The 18311-nt window shown below is 34.8% G+C and overlaps 1 protein-coding gene across 5 annotated transcripts in view; it reads left to right on the top strand.

Moving 5' to 3' along the window:
• Positions 1-14640, top strand: part of Axs (Abnormal X segregation) — a 101328-nt gene extending 86688 nt beyond the window's left edge. For all 5 annotated transcript variants that reach the window (XM_069842053.1, XM_069842050.1, XM_069842052.1 and 2 more), the window contains 3 exons: positions 1478-1669; positions 6178-6426; positions 14272-14640. In XM_069842053.1, coding sequence (XP_069698154.1) covers positions 1478-1669; positions 6178-6426; positions 14272-14346 — 516 coding nt within the window. In that variant the 3' untranslated portion in view covers positions 14347-14640. The remainder of the gene's footprint in view (positions 1-1477; positions 1670-6177; positions 6427-14271) is intronic.
• Positions 14641-18311: the final 3671 nt, after the last annotated feature.

Genomic DNA, 18311 nt, shown 5'->3' with positions numbered 1-18311 from the left:
TACGAGGTTGAATTTGGGCAGGATTTAAATTGGATTATGCTAGTTTCATTACAATTTAATACTAATTTACTGGCTGAGAATCAATCACATATTTTGTTGAGAAATATTCCTGTTGAAGATTGGAATGTGTTGGAGTTATTGACTACTATACTTCTGTCATCTGCAAGTAATATTGGATGAGCTACATCTTTTAATAGGGAAGCAAGAGCATTTATGAACAGTAGAAAAAGTAGGGGACCTAATATTGATCTTTGTGGAATTCCATTATTAATATTTCCCCTATTCAGACAGATTTCATAGTACTATTCATTGTATTGATTTCGACTTTCTGTTTCCTATCTATGAGATTGAGTGAAACCATTGGTGTGCAATTTCTATAATTCCATAATAATCTGATTTGTCTAGCAGTATTTTGTGATTTATAGAGTCAAATGCTTTGGATAAATCACAGAAATGTATCTTATTCTTAGTTATAACAGTGTCTGCTTTTATAATCATTCTAACTTACAGTATTATTGGGTATTAGCGAAGTTTTATCAGTGGTGTATTTCTAAAAAAAAAAATAATGCTCTGACTCTGGAATTTCGAAGCATAAGCTACTGGGTCATTCTGTTTGAAGAGAAACAGTTGTTTGCTTATAGACAATTGGAACAACTTCCTGCTAGCAAAGATAAAGAGGTTGTTAGGTCTGAAAAAATAGACTTCAATATGAAATTGTTTAAATATCAATAAAATGTTATAGCTCATTATAAATGCAAGATTTGAGGATAATATGAAAATCAGAAAAGTGTCATGGCGCCATCCAGTCTCGAAAAATAGTACCTTGGCGGCGCCAGGATTCGCCAGGCCTCAAATATACTGCTGAGTTTTTCTTATTCAGTATATCGATGGCTAAGAAGTGGTACCTCGTATCTATAAAAATGATGATTTAGTTTAACAACTACGGTGCCTACATTATTATTATTATTATTATTATTATTATTATTATTATTATTATTATTATTATTATTTAGAATAACTACTTTACCGGTAGGCCTACCATTATGTTTATAAAATCGGACAGTTAACTAATATTTTGTCCTTGAGTAAAAGATTTTGCAAAGCAGAAACGTACATAAAAAGTTTGTCTATTTTGAGAGAAATTGATTTTTAAAACAATTTTTTGATTCACCTGCAAATTCACAGATAGCTACTAGCCTCCAGGCTCGCCACTCGTCCGCCGTAAACGAACACGAGATGGCAGTACAGTCGCTAATGCAATTCAAATGGGAGTTATGACGTGACTCGTTATGAAGCAACTAGATGGCAGCATAGTAAACCTGACAGAAGTTGTTACCGTTAATGCCTATAAGGCCGAGCTATCTGGGTATATATTATGATCTAGGCTACTAGGTATCACTTCTTAGTCTTCGATATTGAAATATAAGTCCACATTATAAAGAGAATTAATGCGCTATGGGTTATATTTCTGTTCCAGGGTACTTACGACGATTACTTAGAAATGTTCATACAATTTGGTTACGTGTTCCTATTCTCCTCTGTGTACCCAATGGCAGCGTTCTGGGCAGTAGTAAATAACGTGTTAGAGATACGGGCGGATGCCTTCAAACTCTGCCGCGTCTACCAGAGGCCTGTTGCTAAGAGAGTCAAAGACACTGGAGCCTGGCAGGTGAGGAAAATCATTATTACTTGAGTGAAATATTTTAAACAACATGACAATATAATTTTGTGCGACATCGTGCGTATTTGCTTGGTTTCCGCACAAAACCAATCCGCGGAAAGTCTAAAATTCCACATTCAGTATTTCCAACCTAACACACATAACAATTTCCCTCTTCTTACCGCTTAAGTGACATATTGATTTTACTGCTTTAGGCTTTTAACATATTATTTTTAGAGACGTTCAATATAGTAATAATTATAAATTGGAAACTTACCACTGTAATTTCACCTAAATTGCACTGTTAATTATTGTTTTTAAATATTTGCAAAAATTAAGTAAACTCTACAACTCCACTAAAGTTACTGCATTCGTGATGCAAGTAACATTAAGGAAGCCGTGAAAAAATCAACAAGATTCCAGACTCATCATAGACTGGGGGGGAAAAAAAGACAGACGTATATCACGGCCTGCTGGAGAAAACATTTTAAAGCAGCAATGTTGAAGATAGATATTTTTGTTTTGCAAATTTGCCGTCATTGAACAGAAACCAAGATGGAGATTTCATTGCAACTAATTACAATTTCCTCTTTCAGGTATGTAATAAACGATCTTCGTACAAAATAATGTACGATACACGAGCGGTATGTTTTCTTTCAATTCTCGGAAATTAAAAAAGCTCAACTACGTTTCGCTTTTTCAAACTTTTCCTCGAACATGAAAACTTCAACATACCGTTCTTGTAACGCATATTACTATTTGCTATTACCTCTCTTACTACCATCACTGTTTTCATATTTTTCTCTCATTTTTCTGATACTGTAAAAATTAATTTTCGAGTTTTTTCACATAAATACACATTTCTAAATCTGTGATATAAAGAAAGCACTTTTTATATGTCATCTCTGTCTTTTTTGGCTCACTTTTTGTCCTGCTATCTTGCTAGCTAGCTGGCTGTTTAATGTCTGGTTATGTCTGTCTTTCTATGTATGTGTCTCCGTTCGTCCACTTACATTACCGTCTATGTACAGAGATTACTCGTAACTATTGCACAGATAGTAATATGTACTCTAAAAATAATGAGCGTTTATTTGAAAGAAAGATATAAGATGGTGATTTAATGGAAGAAAGTACTATTGTTATTCTGTTTTGTTCTCGAGAAGTACAATTATTACAATTTGTCGGTTATGTAAAGAAGCTCCACTCTACGTTGCACCATCTTTCCACGGGAATATATCCGGACGCTGTAATTTTCTTCTGCGACATTTTCCAAAGGATGGCGATATATGTACAGGGTGTAACAAAAAAGTGGCAAAACTTCAGGTATAGATTTCAATGGTTAAAAATTAAAAAATTTCAGACAGATTTATGCATTGTTTGGTAGTAAATGGAGGCCTTTTGAGCACCTTTTGTAAACTGAAATCAACATAAGATACAACACAACAATACTAATTTTGTTTTTAATGTATTTTTTTGCTCTAAAATTCATGTATTGCATTACTATTGCAGTTAAATTTCAGTGGTGCATATCCCACAATGTGTTGTTTTTTATTTTTTTTTCTCGCTGTTATTTATACTCGCTTTAACATCTCTGGTCATATCGCGAGTTAATCTTTTTGGTTGAAATCCGAAGGCCTGTGTACTATTGTTGAGACTGGTTCTATTGTTGTGAACTAGATGGCGACTGTATATGTATTAGTGATTTGTTATGAATATGATTTCGGTGATAAATGGGGCCGGTGATATTCAGGGATGTTGTGGCCCGAATTTCCTGGCATTTGTCTTACGGTTGAGGAAAAATCCTGAAAAACCTCAACCAGGAAATTCAACCCAACCGAGAATCGTACCCGGGCCCTCTGCATAAGAGACCTGTATGCTGACCCCTACACCACAGAGGTGGTCTATTTTAAATTATAAATTTAAATAATATTAATATTGTTATTCAATTGTTTTTGTTAGCTTTATTCACTTGTTTCTATTAGATTTTGTCTGTAATTGTTTAATATAAAGCCTCCTCAAAGTAGTATACTGAAGCATTAAAATTTCCCTTTATTCGGTACACATACATTGTCATCAAAAGAGGTAATTAAAAAAACAATAGTTTACAAATGGAAAAAAAAAATATGTTGTATGTACTGAGACCTGAAGAATCCAAAAAAGGGAAAATAAGTACATGGTGCCATTTAAAAAAAACAGACTCCTTGGCACATTCTTTATCAATGAAAAGCATAGTATTTGAAAACATATTCAAAACATTACTTCTTTGATACCTTACATCTTTCGTACAAATAGTTTCTTCATAAAATTAGAAATAAGAACGTTATAAGCATTGTTCCATACTTTTACTCACCCTGTACATTACATACACAAAACGAGTACTGAAAAATTAATGTTGAAACCTTATGCTCCCAAGAATGTTTGTGTCAAAGATATTAAGCACTGTAATGAAAATTATGTCTTCAATACAGTTTTTTTGAAACACGATTCACTACAGTTATTCAAGGAGGTTTACACGAATTACTGTCACTTCAACTATTAATTCAATTCTAGTTATTTAGATATTGCACAATATTTGGCATAAATGCTGCAATACTTTTTTAATTTTATTATCCATCAACATTTGTTCCATTCTTTTTGTTATTAAATACCCATATTTCACTAACATATTATAGCAAGACGAATTTACTAAATAACACTGTAGGAGGAGAGTTCGACCCGGTGCTGTGGATTGAATTCGGCTTAGCCCAGTGGTCAGAGCGTTTGGTACGTAGAACCAAGGGCCCAGTTCGATCCCCGGCACCGGAGCGAATTTTTATCTTCAAATCTATACTAATAATAAATCTGTAGCCGAAATTTTTCTGGTAATTTTCGATTTTCCAAAAATAATTGGTCCTAACATATATAATTAACCACCCTGAAACCGAAAATCGCTTTTTTGAAATTTTTGTTTGTATGTCTGTCTGTCTGTCTGTCTGTATGTTTGTTACCTTTTCACGCGATAATGGCTGAACCGATTTCGATGAAAATTGGAATATAAATTAAGTTCGTTGTAACTTAGATTTTAGGCTATATGGCATTCAAAATACATTATTTAAAAGGGGTTATAAGGGGATCTGAATTAAATAAATCGAAATATCTCGCTTATTATTGATTTTTGTGAAAAATATTACATAACAAAAATTTCTTTAAACATCATTTCCGATAAGTTTTATTCTTTAAACAATTTTGATAGGACTGATATTTAATGAGATAAATGAGTTTCAAAATTAAAATAACTGCCATCTAAGGCGGTGTAATGAAATAAACAAATGAATTCGTCTATAAGGGGCCTTGGTCAACAACAATCGAAAGCTATGAATCATAGCCTACAGAGAATGTTTCTGTGTTTGTATGAAGTAATATCGGAAGCTAAATTAACCAATTTGTGTAATTAATTATTATTTCACCATTGGAAAGTATAGTTTCTCTATATGGACATAATGCTATAATGTTATTACAGTAACTTCGGAGTGAATTGAGGACAGGTAAGATTAAAATAGCTTCTCATGCACAAACAACTTGATAGGCTATTCTGTGTATTCGTTTCCTGTATTTCTTAAAATAATGTTTATCTCAGAGAATTAACGAACCACAAGAGTGTATTGATTTAGTATGCAGTAATAATATGTTAGCTTAGTATTCCATTATTTTATAATCCAAATTTTAACTATGCTCAATTGAATCGTGTTAAAATACATAAAATACATATGCATTAAATGCAATGCAAAAAAATCGGGTAATGAGCCAAGCAGATTATGTTGCGCTGTTGTAAAATAAAATTTGTTCCTCCTGAGATTCAAGAGCCTCCATAAAAAATTAAAAACTCACTTATCGGTGTACATCCGTTATCAACACATTTTTATATAATATAAGATAAGATAATATAATATAATATAATATAATATAATATAATATAATATAATATAATTTAAGTTATTTGAAGGATTCAGAACCATAGTGGCCCAAGCGCCATTTACTGAATACGTAGAAAACAAGGGTTAAAATTAAGTTATTATCATAATTCAATGGAAACATATAGCAAGTAAAATAAAGTATACACATTAAATCTAAATGATATGTCAGTCTTCATTAAAGTATGGATGCATGTAATAAAAATTAAGAAACATGTTAAAGGAATTGTCATTGCACCAAATGAGTGGTCTCTGGACCAAAATGATCGCATTTTAATTATTTAAATACAATTTAAATTAAGAAACATATTAAACGATTTATCCTTCTATCAAACACGAATGTTCCCTGGATCAAATGTCCTATTTTAATTATGTAATTACTTTATATTTATTTCTAACGGGTGCAGTGGAGCGCACGGGTACGGCTAATATTAATTAAATATTGATATTATAGCAAGCTAAGGACCGCAGTCATTTCATCCCAGTACCTTCCCTACTATTTTCTTTCAATGTGCCTGATATTTTGGCACATACACGTGGTCTTATGCTCGTAACTGTTTGTTTCAGCGTGCATTCGAAGCGGTGGGCGCTATGTCCATAATGACCAACTGCGGCCTGCTCTGCATGTCGCCACAATTACGACGGCTGGCGCCTAATCTCTCCTCGGTCGAGTGGGTGCTTCTCTTCGTCATCCTAGAACACATGCTCCTCGCAATGAGACACATTCTGCACCTAGTTATACCCGACAGACCGGAATGGGTGCGTGTAGCTCTTGCAAGAATCAACCACCTGTCCAAACAAGCGCTTAAGAATGAGGTAATGTCACAGCTTCTGATATTTCAGTTATTGTAACAGAAATTTTCAAACTGCTCTATGGAATAAGTTTGCAAGAGTAACTGTACTGGTACAGTCTTTTGAAGTAACTTTGTACCACATCTATCATATTTATTTTTTATCCTTATCTAAAACAGTGTCTATTGAAATTGATTTTTAAAAGTGAATTATGTAAGAGAACTACTTATTTTATGAGTTGAGACATAACGAACATAAAAAAATAATAGTTTAAGTAGGCGAAATAAGCATGGAGATGCACTATCACCTTTACTTTTTAACTTCGCTCTAGAATATGCCATTAGGAAAGTTCAGGATAACAGACAGGGTTTGGAATTGAACGGGTTACATCAGCTTCTTGTCTATGCGGATCACGTGAATATATTAGGAGAAAATCCACGAACGATTAGGGAAAACACGGAAATTTTAGTTGAAGCAAGTAAAGTGATAGGGTTGGAAGTAAATCCCGAAAAGACTAAGTATATGATTATGTCTCGTGACCAGAATATTGTACGAAATGGAACTATAAAAATTGGAGATTTATCTTTCGAAGAGGTGGAAAAATTCAAATATCTTGGAGCAACAGTAACAAATATAAATGACACTCGGGAGGAAAATAAACGCAGAATAAATATGGGAAATGCCTGTTATTATTCGGTTGAGAAGCTTTTGTCATCTAGTCTTCTGTCAAAAAATCTGAAAGTTAGAATTTATAAAACAATTATATTACCGGTTGTTCTGTATGGTTGTGAAACTTGGACTCTCACTTTGAGAGAGGAACAGAGATTAAGAGTGTTTGAGAATAAGGTTCTTAGGAAAATATTTGGGGCTAAGAGGGATGAAGTTACAGGAGAATGGAGAAAGTTACACAACGCAGAGCTGCACGCATAGTATTCTTCACCTGACATAATTAGGAACATAAAATCCAGACGTTTGAGATGGGCAGGATATGTAGCACGTATGGGCGAATCGAGAAATGCATATAGAGTGTTAGTTGGGAGGCTGGAGGGAAAAAGACCTTTGGGGAGGCCAAGACGTAGGTGGGAAGATAATATTAAAATGGATTTGAGGGAAGTGGGATGTGATGGTAGAGACAGGATTAATCTTGCTCAGGATAGGGACCAATGGCGGGCTTATGTGAGAGCGGCAATGAATCTCCGGGTTCCTTAAAAGCCAGTAAGTAAGTAATAGTGATTTTACAGTTAGCTACATATCGTCGTGTGAATGCAAGAACTAGGTAACTCGAAATTTGCGTTTTTTAGTTACCTCTTTTATAGCATAGCAAAGATCGCACAAAATGTAATGCAAGAACTGGTAACTGATCGAACGATACCAGCGACATCTATTTTCCAATATAACAAATAGGTAAATGAAAACGAGACATATTCCTTAGTGCAATAAATAAGTAAATAGGCAGTGTCACAAAATATGAAAAATCAAGTTACCTAGTTCTTGTATTCAGGCGACGATATAAAAGTCAAGAGAACTATAATTATTACACAGGACAGAAAATGTCTATATGTATCTACGCTTAGGCCTATATTGTATTTAAAATTATATCAATATATATTTCATTATAAAACTTAATAATATAAAATGATTTTACTTGTGAAAGCCAAGGGAACTATAATTATTATCAAAATGAGGAGCAAAAAGAGTTAAGAACGTTGGCAAAGAGTATATTCCGTCGATGCTGCTGTCACCTACTGGTAAATTACTTGAAAAAGGCGTCAAGTCAGATAGTTTCAAAATATCAGGCATACAAATTACGAAAAGGAGGACATTTCTTGATTTTTTAAAAATGCGCCCGGACCCCGGACAAAGGCCTAAAAAGGGGGACATGTCCGGATAAAAGAGGGCGTCTGGTCACCCTAACAAAATTAAATTTTACGTCAAATCAACAGGACGATCGGGACAGCCCATTTAAATGAGGACATGCTGTTACTCTGTAGTTTGGTCCTGTGTTTATATTATTTTCGGAGGCGAAATGTGTTCATAAATATTAAATTGTTTGTAAATCTGTGCCTAATCCAAATATCCTGTCTTTTCCAAACGCTATGTAGATTGATTATGATTTATCTACACTTCTCGGAATTCGAGGCAATATAATATGTCACCCTTTAGGCCCTTTATGCTATAAATCCAGTACAGGATATGCTATCTGCAATATGCATACATGAACTGGCATTGCAACCATTATCTCAATTGAGAGTTGTCATAATGTAATGAGCCACTGACCCCACCATCCCTGCGCAAGGAGCTCATGGATCCGCTCCTGTACCCGACGCCATCGTTACAAATTTTATCTGCAAGAAATTGAATTAAACCATCGTAAAACTCTGATACAGCGATTACATTTAATGCTAAAAGTGCGGGGGTTCAATTTAGTTAACTATTCGCGACTTCGTTACACCGTTAGTCGAGTGAATCTAGTCTCGACTTTCTAATTCGAGAAACCGGATTCAAATCCTAATGGAACCAAATAGAAACTCACAGTAGAAACAGATGGTATTGCCGATTTTGGTGGAAAACACAAATTTTAAATTATCTACAAGCAACAGTCGAGGGTTCGAAACCCGCTTTGAGCATATATCTTCTCTGTGCTCAATTTACTGGCTTATGTCACAGTCTAGTATATAGTCGCGAAGCTCAATATGTAGTAAATATGCAAACATTAGGTAGTTGCTCACCACTAGGATCGCTAATATCGCCTCATTACAGGCAATGCAAAATAGTACCGTCACAGTCTATTGTTTCTAGCACCCTCAAAACTTAAGCTTCGTGACTGTTTATAGTAGACTGTGCTTATGTTGTCTTAGCTGAAGGTAACGCGTTGTGCTAACCTCACTTCATGGAAGTTCCACTAGGTTCCTTGTGTCCGTTGTGAAATATTTATTCCCACGCCGTAGTGTCGTGACCTAGGACTCGCGTTACGGAATGTGCGCTGGTTCGAGTCCTCATAAGGCTCTTCTAGCCTATGTCTTGGAGTTTTTCTTCAGTTAGAACGTGATTTATGCGTCTCTTTGTTATTTAAAAATAGGCTGGTTTCTCCATTAAATTCTGAATTGTTCAATCAGATGATTGTTGAATTCTAGGATATTTCCATAGTAACATAGCACGACACTTCGTAATATAAGTATTATAAAATGAAGAGGTTCACGGGTGAGCTAAATTTTTTGTTTATATTATATTTTATGTTACAATTATTAGCAAATAAATAAATACAAATACCTCTTCAATTTTTTTGTTGTTTAGTCAACTATCTGATGTCAGGTCTGAACCTTACAAGTGATTACACGGTACCACTTTTGAGGCAACTAGGCCAGGAGAAAATGGGATAGGGTGGCCAGTTAATTTCCCCTTCCATCCTCTTCAATTATGAACGTAAATTCCCAAAATAATATAGCTACAATTAATTTAAAACTATTATAACATGCTAATACTTTCTCATTCAATTTCAATATAAACATGAATGTATTTTATTTATTTTATTTATTTACTAGCCGTACCCGTGCGCTCCGCTGCACACGTTAGAAATAAATATAAAGTAATTACATAATTAAAATGGGACGTGATCCCGGGAACATTCGTGTTTGATAAAAGGATAAATCGTTTATTATGTTACTTAATTTAAATTATATTAAAAAATTAAAATGCGATCATTTTGATCCAGAGTCCACTCATTTGGCCATAAAAATTATTTTAGGAAATACAGGAATAGCCTATCAAGTTTTCTGTGCATAAGAAGCTATTTTAATCTTACCTGGCCTCGGTTCACTCAGAAGTTACTGTAATAACATTATAGCATTATATCCATCTAGAGAAACTACACTTTCCAATGGTGAAATAATAATTAATTATACAAATCGGTTAATTTAGCTTCCGATATTACTTCATACAAACACAGAAACATTCTCTGTAGACTATGTTTCATAGCTTTAGATTGTTGTTGTCCAAGGCCCCTTATAGACGAAGTCATTTGTTTTTTGTTTCATTACATTGCCTTAGATGGCGTTGTTATTGTGATTTTGAAACTCATTTATCTCATTAAATATCAGTCCTATCAAAATGTTGCATAGAATAAAACTTATCGGAAATAATTTTAAAAGAAACGTTTGTTATGTAATATTTGTCATGAAAATTAATAATAAGGGAGATATTTCGATTTATTTAATTCAAGCCCCCTTATAACCCCCCTTTTAAATAAAATATTTTGAATGCCATATAGCCTAAATTCTAAGTTACAACGAACTTAATTTATATTCCAATTTTCATATAAATCGGTTCAGCCATTATCGCGTGAAAAGGTAACAAACATCCAGACAGACATACAGACAGACATACAAACAAAAATTTCAAAAAAAGCGATTTTCGGTTTCAGGGCGGTTAATTATATATGTTAGGACCAATTATTTTTGAAAAATCGAAAATTACCAGAAAAATTTCGGCTACAGATTTATTATTAATATAGATTTAATAATGACATATAAATAAAAACCCTGCATGAAAGTACCCCGAAAGAGCAAAGCTCATGTTCATAGCTCAGTGCAATCACAGTTCCATTTTAAACACATACCTATCGGAAATTGATCAATAAGAATAGCTCGAAATGCGTAACTTCATCAACATGCAAATATTAATCTCCTATGGTGCAAAACGCATAACTGGTGAGAAAAAACTGGAAATGTGAAGTCATACAAGAGAATGTAGTCTTACTGAATAAGAATGAGACAGACAGAACGTCGGTTCGAAGAATTTATTGTAAATTATAAAATAACTCAGTTTCTTTAGGTTAAAACGATATTTGAAACTATAGTTCATTCATTCATAGTTCTTTGCCCAAGGGCAGGTCTTTCACTGCAAACCCAGCATTCTCCAATCTTTTCTATTTTCTGCCTTCCTATTAGTATCCGCATATTATGATCCATATATACATATTAATGTCGTCTATCATTTGTTATCTTCTTCTGCGCCGAACTCTTCTCCCGTTCACCATTTCTTCCAGTGCATCCTTCAGTAGGCAGTTTCTTCTCAACCAGTAACCCAGTAATTAAAATATATAGTAGTAGATTCAGCTGCAGTGACAAGAACATTTTTCATGATTTACAATTTTACAATCCATAAGAATAATAAGCTCATTAAACTGAATTATGGAATGAACTTTTGTTACTTAGTTTGTAATTAAGGTACCGTAACTAATGTTAATAGCACAGCACAAAATACTGTGTATCCTTTTAAGTACTCAAGAATTATTATATTAAAGTTGTTTATAAAATTTATATGTTACGTATACAGAGTGTTTCACAAAATTATAGGTACAAATTTCAGGGGTGAGTACAATACAATGAAACAAGTCAAAATGTTCTAATAAACATACGTCCGAAAACAAACTGTTTCAGAGATGTGTTAACATTATACCCACCAGTCGATTACACCGGGTACATTTGCAGTCTCATTTCTTACTTGACAGACTCATGGTCGCGCGTACCTACATTTTTCAACAAGAGCTACGCGACATTTTATATGTGCTGCTGCAGTTGTTATAATACATGTATGAAGGAGCACCAGGCCACTTTCATTTGAGCTTTCGATAGTTCTTAAGCACAAGATTCCACAACAGGTGTATCGGCCATGGCTTACCAATACCATGGCCTCCCAATCCCCTGACTTCAATCCTCTGGATTTCTTTTGTTTGGGAATATTTGAAATGTTTCGTGCATTCCATTCCTGTTGACGACGTTAACCAACGCCGATAATGCATTTTCAATTGCTGCCAAAGCATTGAAGACACGCAGGGATATTCGAACATGTACGATTGTCGACGAGGAAACATGCTGATGCCTACCTTATCATATTGAACACATGTTATAACGCTCTCTTCCTCCAGTGCATATCAGATGCTATGTTACCTCAGCGTACCTGTACTGACGAGATATAATAAAACCCCATAGATTTCGGAAAGAACTGGTTCCCGGATCTATGTTTATTAGGAGTTTTTGCCTTGTTTCATTGCCTTCTATTCACTCCTGCAGTATGTACTTATAATTATGAAACATCTGGTATACATCCTCTTTTCTGCCGTCAATATCTCTAAAAACCGTTCGATTTCGAATTTAGTTATCCTGGATTAAATTGATGTACACTTAGCGGCAAAAAGAATGGGCCGACTCTTGGTCGATAGAAATGCTAAGTTCTATCGCGCGGTTCACTCGTGTAAACGTAACCCACTGCAAGGCATTGCTGTGGTGTCTCTTCATTGAAAGTCCTTACGAGCAGTGTGTGGCCCAGTGGTAAGAAGTCTGACATCCGTACCAGAGGTTGTGAGTTCGCCTCCCGGTACGGTAAAATTATTATTTTCTATTTTAATTTTTACTTAATTTATTAGTTTAAATGTGAAATGGCATTTGTTAACAAAATGCGTTATACCTGCCTGTGAGCTATTAATAGATGACACCTGGCCTGTATAAACAAAAATACTTGTTTCACATCCCAAAAAACCGGACGCATATCAAACACAAATAAATAATTAAATTAACAAAAACAAGCAATTTTATAATATATTAACAAAACAAGGCCTGTGGTGGGACTAGTATCTCGTCCACAAACCATCTGCGTCAACAACGGCCCTCATTCTGCGCGGCATAGAGTCCACAAGATTATGGAACAGGTCTAAATTCTTGGCCATCTCCTCCCACGCATCTAGAACTCTGTCTCACAAATCCTTAGGTGTCCGAACGGGTGGTTGTTCTGCCTAATTAGAGCGTAGGATCCTTTTAACTGCAGCCCACAAATTTTGAATCGGATTCATATCTGGTGAATTTGGAGGCCAGTCGACTGGGTCGACATCACGCCTCCTCGTAAACCATCTTTGAATCCGGTTGGCGGTGTGTATGGGATGATTATCCTGCTGGAAGAAAAGTGTTCCTTCTGGATATCGTTTTCCGTTGTATTAACAGATAGCAGTATTGCTTGAAAGAGAGAGGGAGGTTTATTATTTATTAGAGTTTGGGCATATTCTAAGAGATATCGCCACATAATTATAGCTTTGCGAGACACATATGATGACAAATTTGTAATAAAAAAAAGAAGGTTCGGGGAGATTGGAACCTTGAACTACTACTAACAACTTGTTCAATAGACCAATGCCGTAACGACTTACGCTACTGTGACTGTTAATATTAGTTCGATATAATATGTGGTTTTCCTGTTCATATTCGCTCCGGTTGATTTTGTATTTATCAATTGTATTATTATTTCACTCTTCAAGGGCCCTGGTGTATCTAGAATCAACCCGCCATTCGATTTTATTACATATTTTAAACTCTTAAACAAAATACAGCAAATTTAAATGGTTTAATGAAGTGTTACCTGGTGAACTATGGCTTTGACGAGTCGAGCATGCGCAATGTATGTCTCTGGAACTTAGAATTTGTCGGCCGGCCCATTCTTTTTGCCGCTAAGTGTACTTTAACCCAAACAACATTTTCCTTGAGAATTTTATATTCCTTCATATACACCCTGTATGCATACATACAATGAAAAGTTAGGCTATTCCTTCTCTTTATAATAATCGTCGAATTTAACTATCCATACTTTTCAATAAGTTTTGTCAATACAATCAGATTGGAACAGAGAGAGTTGTTTCACAATGAACATACTTTGCAATATTAATGATCTGCATGCCATGCACTCTAATTCTACAAGTTTAGAGGACAATTGAATTGTTCACTGCAACCAATTTGAAGAATTACATTTCAGTAACTGTAAAGTTACTGTAACTAATTTAAAATTTCTTCATACTTTATGACTGCGTTTTCTTTCTTTTTGTAGAGAATGCTGAAAAATCGTCGCCATCTCTTGCGAAGATACAAGACGGTCCATGGTTCACATAATCACAATAATTGAGGTTTGCATTTCATCCCGTCCAGTTCAATTGCCGTGCTTTCGACGCACAAGAATATTCTCAATGCAGTCCAATTAATTGTAGTAGACACAAAGAATTGTACCATCTACAAACGTTTTATATTCAGCTTTACAATCGATACAAGTTAGGTTACCGTTTTGAGATTTACAATTTTTAAAGAGTTTATTTATGTGTGGATGTGTTTATGATGTCCTGGGTGAATGTGTATTTATTGTTAGTTATTTGTGTATGTGTCGTTTTTGTCATTTTTCGAAAAAATAAATAAAACAAACACATTTTTGAGAATTATTTCTGCGCATATGACGAGGGATTTCATGCCCTAATCATTCTCATATTTCAAATTCAACATTAGACGTGTATAGGCCTATGGCTTAGGATTAATACGATTAGCTCATGAAATCTCTGAAGAACAAGGGTACCTTGTCCAGTACTCTCGATCCTTTACCAGTTACTACCAATTCATCTATCCATCGTCTGCTCATTTTCCTGCGGCCATTTCTTTGGTCCAAAGCCGTTGTGTGTGTCCATCTGTTGTAGTCCATTCTTACGATATGATTTGCCCAACTCCATTAGACGTTCTGTATATAGTTTTCGTTGCGGCATATTTGATACTTGCCATCTTCCTATGCTATTCGTTCTGGATTCAGTCTGACGTGTACTTGTTAGAGAGGTACTTGTTTTATCTCATGCAAGGTGTATCATCATGGAAGTTCATCAGTTTGCCACATTGGAGCGTGAGTGTGCTTAGCTGTTTTTTCGGTGGGAATGATGGGGAAGAAACTGGTCATAAGTGTTGCCAGCCTGACAATTTTAAACACATATTATGAGTACCTATTATTTACAGAATTTTCCAGTATTATAACAATGATATTACTGAAGTATAAAATTGTCTTTTTGTTTAAGGGGTTAGGTACAGCTTACAGTAGTAAAATTTTTGGAAATATTCAACATTTTTTTCCTCCTTTATTGTATCTTGTATAATAATGAAAATTGGTAGGTATATGTAAAACACTGTCATTCTGATATATGAAAAAAATATTTTTAAGATTTAAAAAAATGATTATTATTTATTATTATTTTTTTTTTTCAAAATTCATAATGGTAGTAGTTCACTGTGCAGTGACGAAGCGTTTCTCTCATAACTCACAAATTTGTTAACTTCTTCATGTTGTCTCTCTTTTATTTTATTGCTAAAACACATTTTTACAATATCATGCTCTTTCAAATACATTCCTTAATATATATATATATATATATATATATATATATATATATATATATATATTTTGTTATTTTGTGTTGGAAGAAAATATTAATATTTGACCATTTTTGTTAATGAATTTATTTTTTATCAGACAGTCTATCAAAGGTAGAGTAGTGATCTGGCATCATATTATAGATATGACATACATAAATACACACAAAAAATTTAATCACAGAATGTTCGATAGTTTTTTAGTTACGTGGGAAACGCTTTATCACTGCACAGTGAACTGAATTAAAAAAAAAAAAAAGTAAATAATTTTTTTTTAATTGTAAAATTTTTTTTCATATAGCAGAAGGACAGTGTTTTACACATACCTACTATTTTTCATTATTGTACAAAATACAGTAATGGAGGGAAAAAATGTTGAATATTTCCAAAATTTTACTGCTGTAAGCTGTACCAAACCCCTTAAGCGAATTAGAATTTTAATCAGAGATAAAGGAACTGGTCCATCCATCTCTTTATAGATCTTCCTCTCTCTTTTCTCCCTTTAGGCTTTTATTGTAAAATCTTTTTGGAAATGCGGGAATCTGTCATTCTTAAAGGTCTGCGCACACCAACGCGGGACGCGGGACGCGGGAGCGACAGAGGAACTTGTAATCCCGCGATCGCTGCGAAATTCGTTGTTGTCTTCACACCAAAGCGGGATGCAGTTGCGAATAGGATGCTTCTTGTAGTTGTCGAAGATGATCATAGGTTCGTTCATATAATACTACACTCTTGCTGTCACAGAAGAACCATTGTTAACCGAAACTCCGGTTAAGAGAACAGACATTATTTTTTCCATATTGAATCTTTCGTACACTACTTTTAACACTTGAATATATATAATTGATTAAATGGCGATCTTACTCGTGTTAATTATGTAAGCATGTGCGGCTTACTGCTGTTTCGGTGCTATTCGACACCATCCTCAGAGCCTACTGGATCTCGGCACTATCTCAACTTCGCTGCCTGTTGTGTGGGTGCGTTCGTGTGATGAAGAGTTGTGTCAAATAGTGTGTGTGTTCTAAAATTGATCTGTGTGTTGAGAATTTGATTGGGGTCTGTTTAGTGTGTCTGTATATTTCATATTTTCCTCCAATCAATCAATAGATACGTGTTTATTGTTTATTGTAGGGAGCAGAAGTCAAAACGAAAAATGAGTCCCTACTGACATCATTCCGGAGGGAAAGACAGAAGTCCACAAAAAGACCTGAAAAGGGGAGTGATGAAGTGTACGAGTCAACTTGGTTCGCGTATAAACATATTTCGTTCCTTTTCGACAAATTCACGCCCAGCAAAAACGAAGTTCCAACCTTGTGCACACTAAATAAGTGTGCACACTACTAAGAATACCACTACTACTACTACTACTACTACTACTACTACTACTACTACTACTACTGCTACCACTACGAATACTACTATTACTACGTATACTAATACTAATCTGAAAATGACAACTACTACGAATACTACTAATAGTACGAATACTACCACTACGAACACTACTACTACTACTGCCACGAATACTACTACTACTACTACTACTACTACTACTACTACTACTACTACTACTACTACTACGAATATTACTACTGCCACTACGAATACCACTACTACTACTACTACGAATACTACTATTGCTACTACGAATACAACTACTACTACGAATACGACTATAGCTGCTACTGCGAATACCACTACTACTACTACGAATACTACTACGAATACTACGAATACTGCTACTACGAATACCACTACTACTACTACGACTACTACTACTGCTACTACGAATACCACTACTACTACGTATACTACTACCACTACGAATACCACTACTACTACAAATACTACTACTGCTACTACGAATACCACTACTACTACGAATTCTACTACTGCTTCTACGAATACTACTATTGCTACTACGAATACTGCTACTACGAATACCACTACTACTACTACGAATACTCCTACTGGTACTACGATTACTGATACTAGGAATACCACTACTACTTCGAATACCACTACTGCTACTACGAATACTGCTACTGCTACTACGAATACTACTATTGCTACTACGAGTAACACTACTACTACGAATATTACTACTGCTACGAATACTACTACTGCTACTACGAATACCACTACTAATACTGCTTCTACGAATACTGCTATTACGAATACTGCTACTACGAATACCACTCTTACTACAAATATTACTACTGCTACTACGAATACGAAAACTATTACTACTACGAAGACTACTACTGCTACAACGAATACTGCTACTGCTACTACGAATATTACTACTGCTGCTACGAATACCACTAGTACTACGAATATTACTACTGCTATTACGAATACCACTACTACTACGAATACTACTAATGCTACTACGAATACCACTACTACTACGACTATTACTACTGCTACTAGGAATACCACTACTACTACGAATTCTACTACTGCTACTACGAATACTGCTACTACGAATACCATTACGACTACGAATACTAATACTGTTACTACGAATACCACTACTACTACTACGAATACTCCTACTGGTACTACGATTACTGCTACTACGACTACCACTACTACTACGAATACCACTACTGCTACTACGAATACTGCTACTGCTACTACGAATACTACTACTGCTACTACGAGTAACACTACTACTGCTACTACGAG

This window comes from Periplaneta americana, chromosome 12 (assembly GCF_040183065.1).
Source record: "Periplaneta americana isolate PAMFEO1 chromosome 12, P.americana_PAMFEO1_priV1, whole genome shotgun sequence".
NCBI lineage: Eukaryota > Metazoa > Arthropoda > Insecta > Blattodea > Blattidae > Periplaneta > Periplaneta americana.
Note: the sequence above shows the minus strand (reverse complement) of the source record. Positions and strands in the feature narration are given on the sequence as shown.